At 42.1% G+C, this 18,585-nt stretch overlaps 1 protein-coding gene across 3 annotated transcripts; it reads left to right on the forward strand.

Annotated features, from left to right (window-relative positions):
• Positions 1-624: 624 nt before the first annotated feature.
• On the forward strand, positions 625-17,335 carry GOLGA7 (golgin A7). 3 transcript variants are annotated; one of them, XM_060291577.1, is made up of 6 exons: positions 625-741; positions 1,006-1,138; positions 5,544-5,696; positions 12,082-12,183; positions 13,325-13,387; positions 15,948-17,335. In XM_060291577.1, exons 2-5 carry the CDS (start codon positions 1,028-1,030, stop codon positions 13,370-13,372), a joined length of 414 nt encoding a protein of 137 aa, XP_060147560.1. In that variant the 5' UTR covers positions 625-741; positions 1,006-1,027; the 3' UTR covers positions 13,373-13,387; positions 15,948-17,335. The 3 variants fall into 3 exon arrangements, with proteins under 3 accessions (XP_060147560.1, XP_069900728.1, XP_030689891.1); XM_070044627.1 differs by lacking the exon at positions 625-741 and adding an exon at positions 742-848 and having other exon boundaries at positions 13,320-13,387; XM_030834031.2 differs by lacking the exon at positions 625-741 and adding an exon at positions 742-848.
• The last annotated feature ends 1,250 nt before the right edge of the window (positions 17,336-18,585 follow it).

The raw sequence follows: 18,585 nt of genomic DNA on the forward strand, positions 1-18,585 counted from the left end.
GCTGCCTTGCAAAGGTACGCCGAGCTGGGGGTGGGGGTGGGGGGGTAAGGGCCCTTGGCAAGCCTCTCAGGAGGGGTGGAGGCTGGACTGCTGGATGAAAATCTTTGGGGTAGAAGGAAAGACAACACCTCCAGGAAAGTTGAAGGAGGGATGCTTGACAATGAAGCCCATGCAGCTTCTCCCTCCTCCCTTCCTCCCCCCGCCCCTTGCCAAACCGATCGTCCCCCGCCAAGCCTGCTTTCCATTTGTAAATCTGTGTGAGCAGTTGTTTTGTAGAGTTGGGTGGTGTCCCACGTGTAAACTGAGATTTCCAATCAAGAGTGAAAATAAACCCTTACAATCGGTGACCAGAAACTATGTCGCCATGATTAACGAGGAAATGACACACCAGGGAAATGACACACCGGGGAAATCCCGAGTCTCGAACCCTTTGCACCCTCAGATGAACTCGTTCTCCACCGTTCTCCCCGTCGCCCCGCCCCGCAACCCCGCCCCCCCGGGGCCTGCAGCCCCGCCCTGCGGCCCCGCCCTGCGGCCCCGCCCGGCCTTTTCCTTCCGGATGGACTCCTCCGAGCTAGGTGGGGGACGGAGTCGGCCCTGGCCCCGCCCACGGTGCCCGCCCCCGCACCTCAGCGCGCAGCCTCGGCAGGATCGCTTTACGGCCGGAGGAGTGGGTGGGTCCTAGACTCGAGATAGGAGGCCGAGTTGAGGGGCGAGGAAAGAGGCCTTTTGCGGCAGGACGTAAGTGACGGCGTAGGCGGTGCGACAGCCGCTGGAGGGCAGCGGAGGCGGGTTCGTGTTTCCCGGGCCGAACCGGGCTCTGGGGGGCGCGGGGCCTGGCCCGGAAGGTAGCTGAAGACCCGCGGTGAAAGCATGGGTGAAGGGGAGTGGGGCGGGGAGGCCTTGGGCTGCTTTGGGCGGTGGGTGGGTCTGCGGGGCTGGCGGGCTGGAGTCCTGGGTCCAGGCCGGAGATCTGACCGTGGTTGGTGTCCCCCGAACCCGCAGCGCGGCCCGTCCTGTCCTCGCCATGAGGCCGCAGCAGGCGCCAGTGTCCGGGAAGGTTTTCATTCAGCGAGACTACAGCAGTGGCACCCGCTGCCAGTTCCAGACCAAGTTCCCCCAGGAGCTGGAGAACCGGGTATGCAGCCGGGCTCCCCGCACCTGCTCTGGGGCGAGGCCGGGAGCCTCCCCTAGGGCGGCAGGGAGTGCGGGTCTGGGAGGAGCAGGCACAGAAGGAACCTGGGCTGGGGATGTGCGAAGAGGGCCGCTAAGCCAGACCTGGTGTTTGGAGGACAAGAAATAAGGCCAAGCCCCCGGTCTGACGACCTGGTGGAGCTCCGTGGTGCCCAGGGCACTGATGTGTGCGCCGCCGTCTTCCCTGGCCGTCCCCACCCCACCCCGGGTAATTGACCACAGTGATGAGAAGCTAATTCCTGGCGCTCCAGGCCACCTACCTCAGCGGGTTGTAAGCTGCATCCTCCAACCTCACCACGCCAGGGAAACAAATATCATTTTCGTGACTGGCGTCCGTGGCCACAGTGCTGGCCACACTGCTTGGCCGGAAGGGTTTATTATTAAGGGCTGTGCTAGGCAGTGCAGACAGGCCTTGAACCTGGAAAACGCAGAGCATTGGATGGGCCTGGGCAGGGAAATATCTCAGAACGAGGCCCTCAACTTGTCCCTCGCAGTTCTGATAGCTGGGAGACACCTGTACTGTGTTGTCATCAGGATGTGGGTCTTTTGGGCAGCCTTGCATACAAAAAGGGATGTGCTTCCCTTTTTTTCAGACTTAGGAAAAATAATGGTAATGATTATTGTATCTTACTTTCAAGGTACAACGACGTGAGCATATGTGAGTATGTGTGTTTTCTTGTGCCCACATGTGTTCACACACCCAGAGACAGACTGTTTGGTCTTGAGCTTTGTAAGATAAACCTGACTGTGTGTTTCCTGTTCAGAGGTCAATTTCTGGTTAGATGGGAGCAGGTTTTGTGGCTCTTTCCTCTTTGACAAGGGGTGGGTGCGGGACTGAGAGGTCATTGGGCATGGGTGTGGAGCTGAGAAGTGCTGGCTGTGGAGAAAGTAGGTGTTGATGAGTCTACTGGAGCACTGTGTAGCAGTCATTTAAAATTGGCTTGTGAGGAGGTGGGTTGTCCTACCTGATTGCCATTGAGTGTGTTGCCTCTTGGTTAGAGCTACTGAATGTTGTTTTTTTAAAATAATTTAACATCACAGTTAACATGGTTTACATTTTAGGACTTACATGAAATGGATCAAATGTTTTACTTTTAAGCCTCTTACACTGAAACTCTGACAATACTATTTATGTACTTTCAAATCAGAGTGTAAACAGTTCTTTTGCACCACACTTATTTGGATGTCACATGATGCCTTTGTTTAAAAGTTTTAAAAGTCAAACGTCCAACTCATAATTGACCCAAGTATATGTATGTAGAATCAGACATGAGCCTTCCACTCTGTGGTGGAGCCTTTATTTTATAGTCTGAATACAGAAACAATGTAGTCATGGAACTTCACTGTTACAGGAAATTGCTGTCTCTAAATTCTGGAGTCCTTTTACTTCTTTGACTTCATGTAGCCCAGAACTGCTTGTGATTCTGAGTACTATATGGAATGATATTTGGTGTTCAATTGTGCCCTTGAATTTTCTTTTTTTTTAAATGTTTGGATTAAAACACTAGCTTATACTTTAAACTGCTTGGGAAAGCTTTGGGTTTTTTTTTTAAATGTGTCGAGATTAATTATAAATTACAGATTTAAATTTTCCTTGCTTTGTTTGATGGAAAATTGAAAGTTTCTTTCTTTGTTTTTTTACTACTTACCCTAGAAATTGTACTGATTGCTCTGCCTCTGGGGCTGATTTTCCCTTTGTGAGAACATTGCACTTGGCAACTTAATAGAGGAAGAAATAAACATGCAAATGTTTTGTATGACTTTAAAGCATTAAACACACATATTTGTACCCTTTAATTTGTGAGTGAGGACAAGTTCTGTCTGTTAACAAGTTTACTTGCTCACTGCCTGTGAGAACTTAATACTTTGATGTATAAGTGCTTTGTTGCCAGGACAGTTATTTAAAGAAAGCTCGATTCTCACTTTAGTGAAAATACAGACATCTTAGGCACCCTTGGCCTGGGCAGCAGAGAAGTGAGTGAACTATAATTGAGGCATTTGTTCCCCTGCATCCCTTTAAAAATATGCCTCTACATCCGGTCAGTAGAAATTACGTTTGACTTGCAGTCTCTTTAAGCTTCAGCCCCATTCTTTGACAGGTAGTTCAACAAGAAACAGAAATTTTGGGAAGACGAGCCTGATTCCTATTTCTCTTCTGGCTGCCGGTGTTTATTGGTCCAAATTTGCATTTAGCTCCAGCTTCACATATCTCCAGATGTCAGTGTAGCTGCTATATTAGTGTGCAGGTACCGAGGGGTGAACATTGACAGCCATGCTTCATGGTGCCTGAAGGGTATGAGAACAAGGCCCACACCTCTGTAGAGCCCTTCGTAAGTGTATCCTTGCCCTTACTGCTGCCCATCGTGCTTTTTCCTTTTTTATTCTTTTTTTTTTTTTTTTTTTGGCCAAGGTGTGAGGCTTGCAGGATCTTCAGGGACTGAACCTGCGCCCTGGGCAGTGAAAACATGGAGTCCTAACCGCTGGACCACCAGAGAATTCCCCCCCCCTTTTTTTTTAATTAAACTTTTTTAAAAAAAATTCTTCACCTTGGATTTTTTTTTTTTTTTTTTTAATGATCTATGATTTGCCTCCAACCTATAAAGCATTGCAATCTTGGAATAACTTTTAAGAATTAGTGTTTCTGGTAGGATCAGTAATTCTGATCTGAAAGAAATAAAATGTTTCTGGGTTGATTCCCTAGTTTTGAATCATTCTGTCCAAAGAAACATAAATAATTCAAAGAATTTTCTTTCTCAGATCATAACATCGTAGTAAATCAAATGCGAGTGTTTGAAATTATTTGGACCTTTGTGCTTTTACTGATGGACAAACTGAAGGCATTAACTTAGGCAAAACGAGGTGGAGATAACAATTTACCATTAATACTTGTTCACTGAGTTGTTCTCCTAAGTCTGTTTTCTGGGAATGGTGACAGGTTGCCTGGGTGACCGTTCGTAACACAGCACATCTTCAAGTGGAGGCTCAGTGAAGGGACGCTGCCCTGGCTCTCAGCACCATCTCCACCCACCCAGCCCCGGTCAGAAACACTCATGTTCTGGAAACAGGTCAAGCCACCACCACTTTCAAGTTTTCATGCCTTTGGCTCATTGAGTCCTCACGGTTTTCCACATGAAGGACAAAACAACTGCCTCTCACCTAAAGGGTTTCAATAGCTTAAGGGTGATGGTCATAAATCATCAGATGTATTCTGTATGTTAACAGAGAATTATGTTCTTGGGAACATTTTGTCTCACACTGTATACTGAGGTTCTTTGAGTTTCTTTCTGAGTCTATTTCTATGTAAAGTCTTCATGAAAGAGAGAATTCATATGTAAGTAGTTACTAGTTTTAGGAATAAGGGAGATATTGTGTGAGAGAAAGCGGAGAATAAGGACAGATAAATTGTGCTTTGTTACCTACCAAGAATGCTACAATTGGGTGAAATACTCAACTAATGGGACTTGAAATTCCTAGGGCAAAGTATTGAGATTTGAAATCCACGAACTGTTAAAAGAAGAAAGTAATGTGCTATTGGAAGAAGAAAGTGAAAGCAGATGATGAGAGTGAAAAGAGTATACAATAGTAGTATTAGTGTACATGGTGTCACTAACTAGAAAAGGGTAATAGGAACCCGTGGTATGAAGAGTTGTGTAGTAGTTTGAGATTTTGCCTGGTTCCGTGTCAGCTTTTAGTAACCAAATAGTTACTTTAAAAGAGATGGGAAATGAGGAAATAATACAGTTTGCACCTTTTGATCTGCTGAAAATGTCCTTACTTCCCTTTTTTGCCTAAGTAGATTCCAGCATTTAGGGACTTGATTTAAGATTACCTGCTCTTTCCAGATAAAGAGAATGCACCCCTCCGTTTGTTTCCCCACCATACTTTATACATGCCTCAGTTACAGTATTCTGTTGACTTACTGTGTTTTTATTGTTGCATATCTGTTATGCTTATGACTGTAAATGCCTTGAGGACTAGAAAGTATCTTAGTCATCTTTCTTTAAGGCCTGTCATGATATCTGATGGTAGGTGCTCTGTAAATGTGAATATGAGAGAATGGAAAGATGGAAAGATTGTATAATTTAATTAAGCTACCTGTGACTCAGTATAGAGGATAAAGAGACACCATTTTGAGCCTTGATGATATCCAGTGTCCATAAGAAGGATAAAATGAAACAAACATACCAGTTTCAGTAACTTACGTCCAGGTTTAATCACCTAAAAATTTGTTTTCGGACAGTTAGATAAGAATGTTGACAAAACAACAACCTAAATTAGTGATAGCAAGCAGGAGTGAGGTGCTCGTCTTTTTTTCCAAAACTTGTTTTTAAATTCTTTTTTCCTTACAGATTGATAGGCAACAATTTGAAGAAACAGTTCGAACTCTAAATAACCTTTATGCTGAAGCAGAGAAGCTCGGGGGCCAGTCCTATCTTGAAGGCTGCCTGGCTTGTCTAACAGCGTACACCATCTTCTTGTGCATGGAAACTCACTACGAGAAGGTAAGCCTGTGTCTGTTTTCGCACAATCTCTTAAAATTATAAAGAAGGTGGGTTTATTACAGGTTTATGTTTACAGAGTGACAGTTGCAGTAAAACTTAAAGGGGCATTCATAATAATAATAGTTCAGATTTTATTGTTGCTTCTATGACCAGTCACATAGAAAAGAATCCTGAGTCTTTCAGAAACAGGTTGCCCTGTTAATATTCAAATCGGCTTACACTTAAGGAGAATGTAGAAAATCCATGTTCTCATCCTGCCTAGCCTTCTGAGAAGCCCTTTCTTCATTTCCCCAAATTTCTATCCTCCATCTTTCCTCCCCTCTGAGTTCTTGTCTTCTCTTTCAACTGTCTGCTGGGCCCAGGGTTGCCGGCTTCTCAACCTAGATGTCCAGAAGTCACCTCCCCATTTCGTTCAGTAGCATCCTGTCTTTTTCAGAACCATCTTTAGGTGGAGGGCTAGAGGGGGAGAATTTATCAGTTGTCAGACTGAAATAGCTTCCATTTTCCCATTCATTAACTTTATGACTTCTGCCACCACCCTGATTCATGCCCTTATGACCTTTCTCCTAGACCAGTGCCACAGTCTCCGGAGCCTCACTCCTTCCCTTCTTTTCCATTTCCAAACAGCTGCTGTGTCATAAAACACAGCCGTGCCTCCCCTGCCACTCCTGCAAAGTGAGAGGCCTTCCCGGGTTCCATTTCAGTCCCTTCTCGAGCCCACCTCCAGCTCACCTTTCCAGCTCTGTCCTGCGCCCCTTCCTCACTTTGTCTTCCAGCCAACCACGCAAAAACTCCGAGGTTTTCCTCCACCTGAAGTGCCGTTCTTCCCGTGTCCGAATCTCACCAGTCCCTCAGTCCCACTTTCAGCTAACTTTTTTTTTTTTTTTTTGCGGTACGCGGGCCTCTCACTGTTGTGGCCTCTCCCATTGCGGAGCACAGGCTCCGGACGCGCAGGCTCCGAGGCCATGGCTCACGGGCCCAGCCGCTCCGCAGCATGTGGGATCCTTCTGGACCAGGGCACGAACCTGTGTCCCCTGCATCGGCAGGTGGACTGTCAACCACTGCACCACCAGGGAAGCCCTCAGCTAACTTTTTATCTACTCCTGTAATCGGAATTCGTTCTCTCCTCTGTATCCCCACAATGCTTTACTTGTATCTATTTTCTGGCACTTGGCACTCTCTACTTAGGAACGTAGCCGTTTATATTCTTGTCTTACTTGCCCTTCAAGTATGTCTTTTTCTTGAGGTCAAGGACAGTGTATCCCTCTTCAAGCCTAGCACCATACCTTGGGTAGATGAGGCACTCATCTACTGTGTGTTAAGTGAATGAATTTACGTTAATCACAGTAAACCCCAAATAGATAATTAAATTCTGACCATGATTAGAAAACGAAAGGCTGTAAGGAGATCTATATTATACCCACCTGATAGAAGTTCCCCTGTGACTGTCTTGCACTCCATGTGGTGGAGAGCAGATACAGTTGCAGCTAAAATATTTTGAGCTGTCGGCTGACAATGATGCTGCATTCTTCCTTAGCATCCTGACACGAATTCTCCTGGTGTTACTAAAAGGGAGCACTGAAGAAGAGTAGTTTATATCCCTCTCCATGTCGCACACTCTCATTCCTGCTGAATATTCCACATCAGGAGTTACAGAGGATCAGTATCAGCTTTCAGTCTGTCTGTCTTACCAGCTTCTCTGTAATAATACATTTGGTGAGTGAAGGGACAGGGGATTCATTCATTCGATAAATATTTATTGAACACCTACCATGTGCTATGGTTGCTGACATCATGGAGTTTATAACTCAGTGGTAAAAACTGATAATAAGGAAACAAAACCCACAGAATTGTAAGTCGTGATAAATGCCTTGAAAAAAACGAACTTCCCTAGGATAGAAAATACAGGAAAGACCTAATCTAGATCGTGTGGTCAGAAAGGGCCTCTGAGATGGTAACATTAAGCTGCCGCGTGAAGGATGGGAAGCCCAGGGCCCTTCAGGCGGAGGGATGAGTGTATGCAGAGCATCTGGCGTCCCCCGTGTGGAGCGGGGCGTGGGGAGAGGAGGGCGGAGGCGACTCGAGAGGTGAGGGGACCTGCATCCTCCGGGAGTGTGTGCTCCATGGAAAGAGGCTTAGATTTTATTTCTCTGCAGGGAGGAACCACTCAAAGGTTTTAAGCAGGAGTAATAATAGGACTAGATTTTCATTTTAAAGAGATTCCTTGGCTCTGGGGGGAAAAGGAATAAAAGTGGAAGTAAGACGCTCCGTTGAAGTCCAGGCAAGAGAGGGTGATAGCTTGGATGGAGAGCAGAGCAGCAGGGATGGAAGGAGGTGAACAAATTCAGGGGACGCGCTGGTGGTGGAGCCTGGACACCCTGAGGAGCCACTGACCACGGTGGGTAAAAGCAGTCATCCCGGGTGGCCATTAAAGACATGGGTAATATTGTCAGTCTAAGGTGGAAGTAGATCCTCCAGAGCATTTTATTCATGCTTAGTGGAGTATTAGGTGCTTGAATTCTCATTTCACTCTAGCTTTTAAATTTGTTGATGAGATTTTAATTAACTTTTATTTATTTGTGTGCAGTTGCTAAAATAGATACAGATACCTGCTTCTGACCTCAGTTATAAAAAGAAATTGGTAATTGGGTGCCAGCCAAGTCATTTACTAATGATGAGATCATGGGCAAGTTAATCTCTCCAAGTCTGAGTTCTCTCAACCATAAAATGGGTCTTAGACTGGTGGTTGGCAAGGGGGAGGGGGCTGGGGGAGGGATGGAGTGGGAGGCTGGGATTAGCAGATGCAAACTATTACATAGAGAATGGATAAACAACAAGGTCCTACTGTACAGCACAGGAAACTATACTCAATATCCTGTGATAAACCATAGTGGAAAAGAATATGAAAAAGAATGTATATACATGTGTAACTGAATCAATTTGCTGTACAGCAGTAATTAACACAACATTGTAAATCAGCTATACTTCAATTTTAGAAAAAGCTAAATCTAAAAAAAAATAAATAAAATGGGTCTTAGAATTAATAAATTGCTTTATATGTGGTAGATGCTTAATAAAGTTTTCTTAAGATAGATTTAAAAATTAAGTTAGTGTATATATATATGTTTTAATCAGATATTTGTGAACTTACATGTACAGTTTTTTTATTTCAAGTGTATAAGTAATCTTTTTTAGCAGCTGCTAGTTTATTTATCTACTAAAACATTTAGCAACCCTTAGTTAAAATCTTTTTGATTATTAATCTTGGAAGGAAGTTCTCAGTGTCAGAAATGTAATGGACTTGAGTTCATAGGTAACATACAAGGTACTACTGTATAAGTCTAGTTAAGGTCTCTTTGTTTTTACAGAGTGAGTATTAATAAACACAAGTAAAAACCAAGTAAAATTAGTCAAGAAACCAAAATTTAAGGCATGGTCACTTTTTATAAATACATGATTTTATTTTAGAAACTGGACATGAATAACTAGATCATGCAAAGTAAATAACTGGAATGGTCATAATTAAGATATAATGTACCTGTACTTTTAAAAAACATTTTAAACGTGTATTTGTATTTTTGATACCCAACCACTCCCACTCTCCAGTTTGTCCCTCAGGAATTTCTGTGCTATTATTTTCTACTTTATGAAAGGACAGGATTGAGTCATTTAGTAGTCTTTATTGTTTTAAACACTAAAACTTCTAGTCTACAAACAGTAAGCCAAATATAATTGTGCTTACACTAGTCACGTGGGTTAAACTTTTGAAAATTGTAAATAGGCCTTTTAAAACCCACTAGAACAATCATGCATTTTTTTTCCTATAATGTGCTATTTATTGATTTAAAATGAAGATAAAGGCTTCAGTGTTATTCCTCTCTGTTGCTGCCCATTATAATCAGGGAACAAATGGGCTTGTAGAAGGTTCTCCTCTCAGGAGCTGTCTGCTGTGTTCATCAACCAGAAGACATCCCTCCTGCCCGTGGGCTGTGATCTGAAAGGAGCACAATCAGAGGAGCTTAGATCTTTCTGAAAATACTAAAATCCTGGTGCTCTCATGCAGCCTCACTTAGGATATCTTTCCTTGAGGGTCTGGTAGGCTTTCTCCGGTTTAATATTCTCAAGGAGGATAATAGTCTTTCCTGAGGTTTGAGTGTTTAGCTTGGTAAATATTATATAAATTGAGGTTTTATTGAGTGAAGATAACAGATAATTTTGTTCAATATCATAGTTTGTTTTAACATTGATTTACCAAAAATAATAAAGTATGAGTAATATGTCAACATAAGGTTTCTTGGGGGTGAGAACGGTGCTTTGTCCTGTCTGGGATGAGGTATGAGTTGACTCATGTTAATGCTTTCCTATTGCTAATGACACTAAGAGTTTAAAAGCATCTTGGTTAGGACAAAGCTGGCTTCACCATAATACCGTAAGAGGATTTGGAACTTACACAAAAAGAAAACTAATTGTTTTCTTTCTGAACTGATACCCAAGTGCCCATGAATGTTATTAAAGTTTAAATAAAAACCTTGCATGACAAAGTTCTGCATGAATCGCATAAAGGAATGCTGTTTCTTTGCTAGTAACCTGTACCCACGGAGACAGGGAGGAAAGCTGTTCTGAAGGAATTCTTTCTTTGAAACCAGCCATGCAGGCATTTTTCTGAGTGTCCCCCCGAGTATAAATGGACTGGGGTGAGGGGAGACTGGCTCTCCAGTTTCTAGCTCTGGCAGTGAGCTGAGAAGGAAATTGGAGAGAGGATGGAGGGTCCTGAGTTGGGCACCTTCATGGGCTACTTCCTTCCCCATGTCATTTCAGCATGATTAACAAACGCTGATAGAAAGACAGCGCCCATAAAGACCAAGCACCGCTCACATTCTTTGAGAGTTGAGAATAGGAGAATGACATATGTACTAAAGATGATTTGGTGAAAAGCTCTTTTCTTTAGAAATAGTATTCTTAAATTGCTCATAACCCTGCAGATTGCTCTTTTAATAATATCATGCTCTTTTTAAAAAAGCGTAAAATGTTAGATTGTATTATTCCCCAAAGATGTAACCTGAATAAACTATTTATCTTCCTTTAATGAGAAAATTCATTATACAAACCACATAGAGTTTTAAATTCTAAATCAACTTATACCAAAGCACATAAATTTTAACATCCTAATTTGTTAGTTTAGCCTGGTACATTATAGACCCACACATAAATCATTTCTTAATTTCCAACTTCATTTTCATACAGTTCTTTTCCCTTTATGTTGTGATCACATTTATCTGTGATTTTATCATATTCTGGTAGTGTGAATTTAAGAAAGCATATAGTAATTAAAGAATTGGATCAAAGCCTCTTTGAAGATTAGAGCCAGAAAAGGATTATAATGACTTTGAATCTGAAATAAAACATGTAACTCTTTGATTTTGTATATAGCTATTAAAATTTATTTTCTTCTAGGTTATCTGTTTCAGAATTGCCCTTATTAAAGCTGGAGATTTGGCAATTTCCACAAGTTCCTTTGTATCCTGTCTGGCTTTTGTCTACATTTGCTTTGACTTTTACAAGCTTAATACTAAACTTATAAGGTTTAGCGAGGTTCCCACCTAGGACACAAGAGCGAACTACAGAGCAACGCTCCATGCAAGCCTGGAAATGATATAAGACACTTGTCATCAGAACCATGGCAGCCAGCACGTGCATGCTTGATGAAGGGAATAAACTTTTCAGTTTAAAACTCACTGGGTTCCTTTGTTGTAGACCTACCTTGTATCATTACTTAAAATTGATGAAAATGTACAAAGGAGAGAAGTGCTTTGTTTTTTCTTTTTTCTCTCTCTCTTTTTGTTTTTTTTTTTTTTGTTGCGCCGCGCAGCTTGCGGGATTTTAGCTCCCCAACCGGGCGTTGAGGCTGGGCCCTCAGCAGTGAAAGCGCCGAGTCCTAACCACTGGACCACTAGGGAAGTCCCGAGAAGCAGTTCTTAAGTATTAAGGAGAAGGCCAAGAGCTGCCCTTGATATCAGAAGAGGTCACATGATGTGCACTTCATGAGTAGGGAAGGGGAAAGCATGCTAACCCTCGTGTATATAGTCACCTTGTATTTCTCCGCAACCAGGATGAAGGTGACCGGGAGGGGAGGGCGTGGCTCTCGTGCCACCGTGAGGCACATCTGCTGTGGCACTTGAACTGTGTGGACGGTGCTCGGGACTGGGGGGAGGCGGTGTCGGGAGCCCCGTGGCCTTAGCCACCTAGTCAGGGCCGTCCCTCCACGTGAACACCCATTCTTGCTTTGAAAACTAATTCCACTGCCTGAATATTTTGAGGTCCAGCTGATGCTTCACAGGGAAATCTGATGACATTTATAAAAAGCTGTGGTGTTTCTTTTTGTCAGGTTCTGAAGAAAGTCTCCAAATACATTCAAGAGCAGAATGAGAAGATCTATGCTCCCCAAGGCCTCCTCCTGACAGATCCCATCGAGAGAGGACTTCGAGTTGTATCTTTTCAGCCTAGATCACAAGGTCTCAATATCTGTAAACAGAACCTTTTGATTGGTCCTGTCGAGCAGCGGCCGGAGAGAATTTAAACTCCCTTCTGCCGTACTTGCCCTAGGACTCTTCTGTGAGGAGGCACACCCGCCACGAGCCCCCCAGCTCCAGCACTCTCCCTTGACGCACGCCTCTCCTTCCTCTGTATCATGCTAGTCTCTGTGCATTGTGCAGTGCTCGGGTTGCCGTCATCTTGGTGGCTCTGTGGCATCTTGTAGTAATAATGGGAGTGGTGTGAGTCATGCATTTCAGCTGCAGAGGCTGGACCCAAAGCCCCTTTGAAATGCATGAACTCCTAACGTGCAGCAAGGTTGTCCAGATGAATCACAGATCCGTGGGTTCATCTGGCTCATTGAAATCAGCCGCAGCTGCCAGATGTATCATTTCATTACCTTTGACATACTGCGCGTATTTTTAGAGGCAGCAAGCTTTGAAAATCACAAAGTGAATTTCATAAATAAGATTGCAAAAAAACCAATTTAGCTTGATAATGGGAGTAAAATAAATAACTGGGTAAAATAAATTTTTTTTAAAACCTAGGTCAGATAACCCCAGGCCTTCCGGCTGATAATAATTTCAACAGTTTTATTATACTCAGCAGCAATGGTTCTTAAACTTTTAGACATTGTGAGCCGTCTCCCAAGAAAAAGTTTGCATATAATTCAGGGCATTCTGAACCCCTGACTTCATTACCTCCATGGATGCTCAGTTAAGAGCCCCCCCTTAGTTCTACAATAAAGCATCCTTTTTCAGATTTTTTTTTTTTTTTCAAAAAACGAATAATCAGTGTTTGGGGAGGAGCTACATGTGGTATACTACAAGCAATTACAGTTCTTAAATTTTTAGCAAGGTGTAGAAAACATCGTGTTTAACTCAAGCAGGAGAAAACTTTAATAATTCAAAATAAGTAGAGCAAATAATTTTTAATTATTTAAATAAGAATTTAATTATTTAAATAAGAATTTAAATTAAGTAATAATTTAAAATAAATAAAGACAAGTCTGCACAGATCATACCTATCATCTTGCCGCGGTCCCTTTTTCTATGTTCTGTTCTTTAGTGTGTTTTCTTAACAGCCATGCTGTTTAGATTGAAATTACTATTTATGAAGACAGAGGCATGAGCAGTGGAAGATAAACCATAGGATTAAAGGTAAATATGAAATGATATGATTTATGTGCAATTTTTGCAATTTTGTAGGATGCATGAATTTTCTTCCCTGCATCGTAAGTAGTGGCTCATTCTCTGTACTGGCTTGATGTTTAAAATGTGTACTTAAACCAAATTCTATAACCCAAGTGATAGAGAATTTAATCCTGATTTTTTTTCTTCCCCCTGTATTGTTTTCAGACTGGTTTAGTTGTTACTTTGTTTTGGGGGTTTTGAGAGGTTTTTTTGCGGGGGAGGCATCTTATTTTAATATTTTAAAACTATCCTAGACATTTTAATAGATGGATCTTGCATATAAGAATCAGTTCAGAGATTTCCCTGCCTAAATGACAAATGGCTTTAATAACCAAAGAAACGTTTCAGAGTGGGGTAGGGAGATTCTAAATATTTCATTTATTTAAGTGGCTTTATAGCCCTTTAGAAGAACACTTACCTCTAGTGGGTAGAACCATAAATTTTCATTCTTTTTAGAATGTTTATGTTCTTATATATCCATATAATGACCTTGAACAAGTGAGAAACAAATGGGTGAATACTGATGGGAATCTATGGGGAGAATCACGTGGAAGCCACAGCACCTTAGCCCAGCCTTCCAAGTGACAAAAACATTGTACTTCACTGTTGCTGCCAAGTCAGTCATGTGTTCTGCTGCTGTGCTTGCCTGATTGACTTTGTCTGCAGGCATCCATCACTAATTCACAGGCCGCACAGAAACAGATTGTACCAGAGCAGACCAGTTCCTTCCCAGGGCAACAGTCATAATAGTAGCTACCGTTTTGAGGGTACCTGCTATGTGCCCGCTATTATTCAAACGGTGTTTTCCAATTCTCACAAGATTCTGCAGAGGATTTCCCCCACTTTACAGATAAGCAAACCAAGGTACAAATATATTAAATGATGTTCTCCAAGTCACACAGCTAATGGGTATTGAGATATGAACCCAAATCTGATGGACCATAAAACCCCTATTTTTTACACCGTACTTCCTGTAAGTACATGCAGCAGCAGAGACGTGGACAAAGGAAAGAGTTGATCAGATTATTCTAAGTATTTATCCCCTTCTTTTCTTTTTCACTACCTTTTAAAAATACATTTTGTCTGCTCCTGTGCCATTTGTTGAATCCTACAAGGCTGCCTTCTTTTAGCTCTAGGGAATGTGTCACACAGATTCTTACAAGCCACAGACCTAAGTAATGGTGCCCTCTGCTCGGCTTTTTATTCTTTACTGAGGCTTTGTTTTGGAACACTTAGTGTTACCTATTCATGCACTTTCTCACATGCAGTTTCCAAACTGGTAATTCTCAAACGAGCAACCAGGAGCCCTACATGTGGTATTTGTGACCTGCCGTTGGGATAAGTTTGTTTGATCAGCTGTAGCTGCACTGACTCGGCCCAATCCATTTGTCATCATGGCTCACTTTGCAGCTATTATTGCTCAATACACTGGTTTTCTGAGGTGGTGCGGGGTTTGGAGCATTTACACACCAGAGACCAATCTATCAACATTCAACAACAGTGAAATTTTGAAATGAGATTTACAGTAGGAACTTGTGGTAATTTCGTGAATGCAGATATTTTTGTTCGGTGCAGTTTAGTTTTCCGAGTTATGTGTTCCTCAGACCCAGGATCCTGTGTGGGCTGAGGTCTTGGAGGAGGGGGAAAACTATAAGAATAATGAATTCAGTTCTATAATTTTTCTTAAGTCTACATGGTGTCTGCAGGTTGAAGTATTATATGGGAATTAAATTAATGATTTAACAGAAGAGTACACAAATCCTGGAGGTGGCCTTTAAATAGACTGTTGGTGGGCTTCCCTGGTGGCGCAATGGTTGAGAGTCCGCCTGCCGATGCAGGGGACACGGGTTCGTGCCCCGGTCCGGGAAGATCCCACATGCCGCGGACCGGCTAGGCCCATGAGTCATGGCCTCTGGGCCTGCGCATCCGGAGCCTGTGCTCCGCAACGGGAGAGGCCACAGCAGTGAGAGCCCCGCGTACCGCAAAGCAAAAAAAAAATACAGACTGATGGTGTTTTCTCTCTTTGGATTAAGATTGTCTTCTTTACTCAAAAAACAGAATATGTCATTATTCTGTCACAATAAATAAGTGATAATAAAAATAACCATTTGTTGGCACTTCATATGTGCCTGTACTTTTCTAAATGCTTCATTTTAATTATCACAACATCCCTGTGAGGTAGATAATGTTATCCCTGTTTTTCAGATGAGGAAACTCAAGCACAGAGAACCTAAGTTACTTGTGCAAGGCCAAAAATGGGCAGGCAGTCATGGAGGTAGCCAGGCCCCGGATTGGCCACCTGCCCCGTGCTGTGCTACCTGTCCTGACAGGATTGGTCAGAGATGGAAATACACAGCCTTGGATCTCTAGACCGTCGAGCTGTGTACTCACTCCGGCAGGTAGTACAGATCCAGGGATTTTATTAGCTAGCACTGGCTTCATAGAGTGTAGGAGCTCCCATCAGTCGATGTTTGGAGGTTAGTTAGCATCCCTTTCTAAAACCTTTTCTTCTCCCCTCTAACTCTAGGCCCACCTCCAGCTGGGACCCTCATCTGTCCACCGGCCGACCGCAGAGTGTCCCCCACCTCCTCTCCAGAGCATCATTCCTTCGTATCTGCTGCCAGAGCCACGGTGCCATTCACTCCAAGGACTGACTTTGTAAAATTCCACACCTGGAGTGACCTCTAGTCGCTCAGCATCCACTTTGTGTCTCCAAATTGTGTAGGACTCTGTAATCTTTGGATTAGTTTTTGAGAAAACGCAATGAAGCATTTCACTTTTTTTATTCAAAGCCATTAATAAAATATGCAGTTGGTCAGCCCAACACAGTTTATTTCTTACCTGCCAGCAGTGCCAGTGGCTCTCGTCATTCCTTGGGCCTCAGCAAGTTGTGAACTAGCCAGTGCTCAGTCTTACTCCCCCAAATTCATAAAACGCTTTTCACCAGGATTTTGGTGAAGGGTGGGCTGCGTCTGGTTTTGCTATTGCATCTCCCAGATTTCAGAGAATTACCAGTTTTGCCATGACTCAAAGCTTAAAGATCAAGTTCTGCTGTTCAGTTTCTCAAACTGAAGCTCATTGGAAAAATAATGTATAATGTTACTTGTTTTATTATAGCAGTTCCTGATTAAAGCAGTATTTAATGCAATTTCCAGGTTTTTGTTTTTTGGTTTTTTTTTTTTTTTGAGAATTCTGTTATTACTGCATTACCTTGAACATTGGGAAGATGTGGTATGTGTTGCTTGTTCCTTATAAAAATAAGTAAGCACAATAAAGTGGATGCTAAACCATCAAACACAAATGTCCCTGCTGTGTCCCTGAATGAGCAAGTGTTAATAAATATTTTAATTATAGTTTTGTTATAAATATAACTTAAGAGAAAAAAATTTGATAGGAATAATACTATATATTGCTAATTTTTAACTATCCCTACTGGCAAACCTTATGATTCCTAGACTTTCCTCATATACAGTATTCAGTGCACAGAAATATTATGATTGGTTCAAGTTCAGTAAGTTAAGTGATTTCCAACTAAAACTCTCAAGTCTGTGTCACTGTTTCTAGTTCTTTTTGGCTGTGTGTTCTTAGTATTGGGACTTCCTGTGCCCTTCATCTTTGGGGTTTGAGAGCACTGTATTTGGGAGAAAGTTAGGACATATACTAGGAGAGAATGAAACGGTTAAAAGTTTTACTTTCAGAGATATTGTAGGTGCTAATACTGGATTTAACCTTTCAGATTTAATTTCTTTTATGGGTCTGTTAGTTATTCAGTAAATCCCATAGGTCTATGTAATATTTTAATTGTATGAAACTTGTTACTTTATAGCCTATAATAGTGTGTCTGTCTGCCTTTTAAACCCATTGCAATAACTTTGCTGAAATATTAACACATTAGTAAAACTTTTCTTAAACAAATTGTCTCTGTGTCATATTTGGTGTGATTTGGTAAAGTGATAAATGATATGGTATTAAATTTGGCAGATAGACAATACTACAAGAATTCCTGGTTCAGTGTAGCTTAGTATTTTTAAACAAACGTCTGACATACAGTTTGTCACACTTTGCAATTTTTTACATGCTTTATCTCAAGCGCAGACATGTTAGCTAAACAGGTAAAAACCAAGAAATAGCTCCTAATGGTCAAAATATATTCAGTTACAGAAATAAGAGATTGGAATGTCTCATTAGGAAAAAAGTATCCCAGTGCTGTGACAATCTTGGATCATCTGATGACTCCAGTTTTTTTTAAATGAAATGCCTTTGCAGAGTAACTGCTTATAAAATAGAGACTATATTCCGACTTAAATTCCTTCCATATTCCACTTGGCCCTAGTTCCTGGATCCGCGTCATTGCTTCTCAAGAGTGACAGGCTTTGTTCCTTGTTTTGTTTGTTTCAGTCTCATAAAGGAAGTCAGGGTATTCATGCCACCTTTGATTTCCAAACTTCCCTCCCCTCCCCCTTGCCGCCCCACCTAGCCCGTCGAATGCCCTGAGAGCAGGGGTGATTCCTCTTTCTCCCTGCATCCATCCCCAACTCCCAGCATCCCGCACAGTGCTACATACACTTGGCACTCAGCTATTTATAAAGTGTGTAAATGCACGAGATATAAGTTGACAGGTCATTAACAGAGTTACTTTACTACATCTTCATTAGTAAGATGTTTGTCTGGCTTGATAAGATAGTGGCTGGTAAACTCCCCTTATAAAGTCTTGTTCTAAGAGGCAGTATCTGTGGCTTAAAGTCCATTAGAGTGGACTTGCCTAGAGGTAACTATTCTTGAGGATTTCAGTGACCTTCTTCCTCTGGATCAGGAATTCCCAGGGAAAGGAAAGGAATTGCATTCAAAACTCCTGAAGTAGATAAGTAATGAAAAAAACGAATAAGCCTCCTACGCATACTTTGTCCTTTTGTTATTCTGTATGTCATTGGCCTTGCCAGTGTGTTAAGTTAAATCTAGCTCTGGTTAAAACTAGAAAACATTTTAAAGTATTTTTCTCCTGAATTCTTTAAACTTCTTGAACCTTCTGATAAACGTTCACTTTGAGAAAGTTTCCACTTATCAAAGTTTTCTAGGACCTCATAAAGCGTGAATGACACTTTGTATTCATGTAAGACCTTACTAACTAGACTTCTCTGTACAAAGTTACAAGAGACTGTATGAAG

This window comes from Globicephala melas, chromosome 21 (genome assembly GCF_963455315.2).
Source record: "Globicephala melas chromosome 21, mGloMel1.2, whole genome shotgun sequence".
Lineage (NCBI taxonomy): Eukaryota > Metazoa > Chordata > Mammalia > Artiodactyla > Delphinidae > Globicephala > Globicephala melas.

Excerpts from the sequence above, each read along its gene's own strand:
- GOLGA7 (XM_060291577.1), top strand. The coding sequence starts at position 1,028 with ATGAGGCCGCAGCAGGCGCCAGTGTCCGGGAAGGTTTTCATTCAGCGA. Across the intron at positions 1,139-5,543 it reads CCCAGGAGCTGGAGAACCGG|ATTGATAGGCAACAATTTGA; the intron begins GTATGCAGCCGG and ends TTTTCCTTACAG. Across the intron at positions 12,184-13,324 it reads TCGAGAGAGGACTTCGAGTT|ATTGAAATTACTATTTATGA; the intron begins GTATCTTTTCAG and ends CATGCTGTTTAG.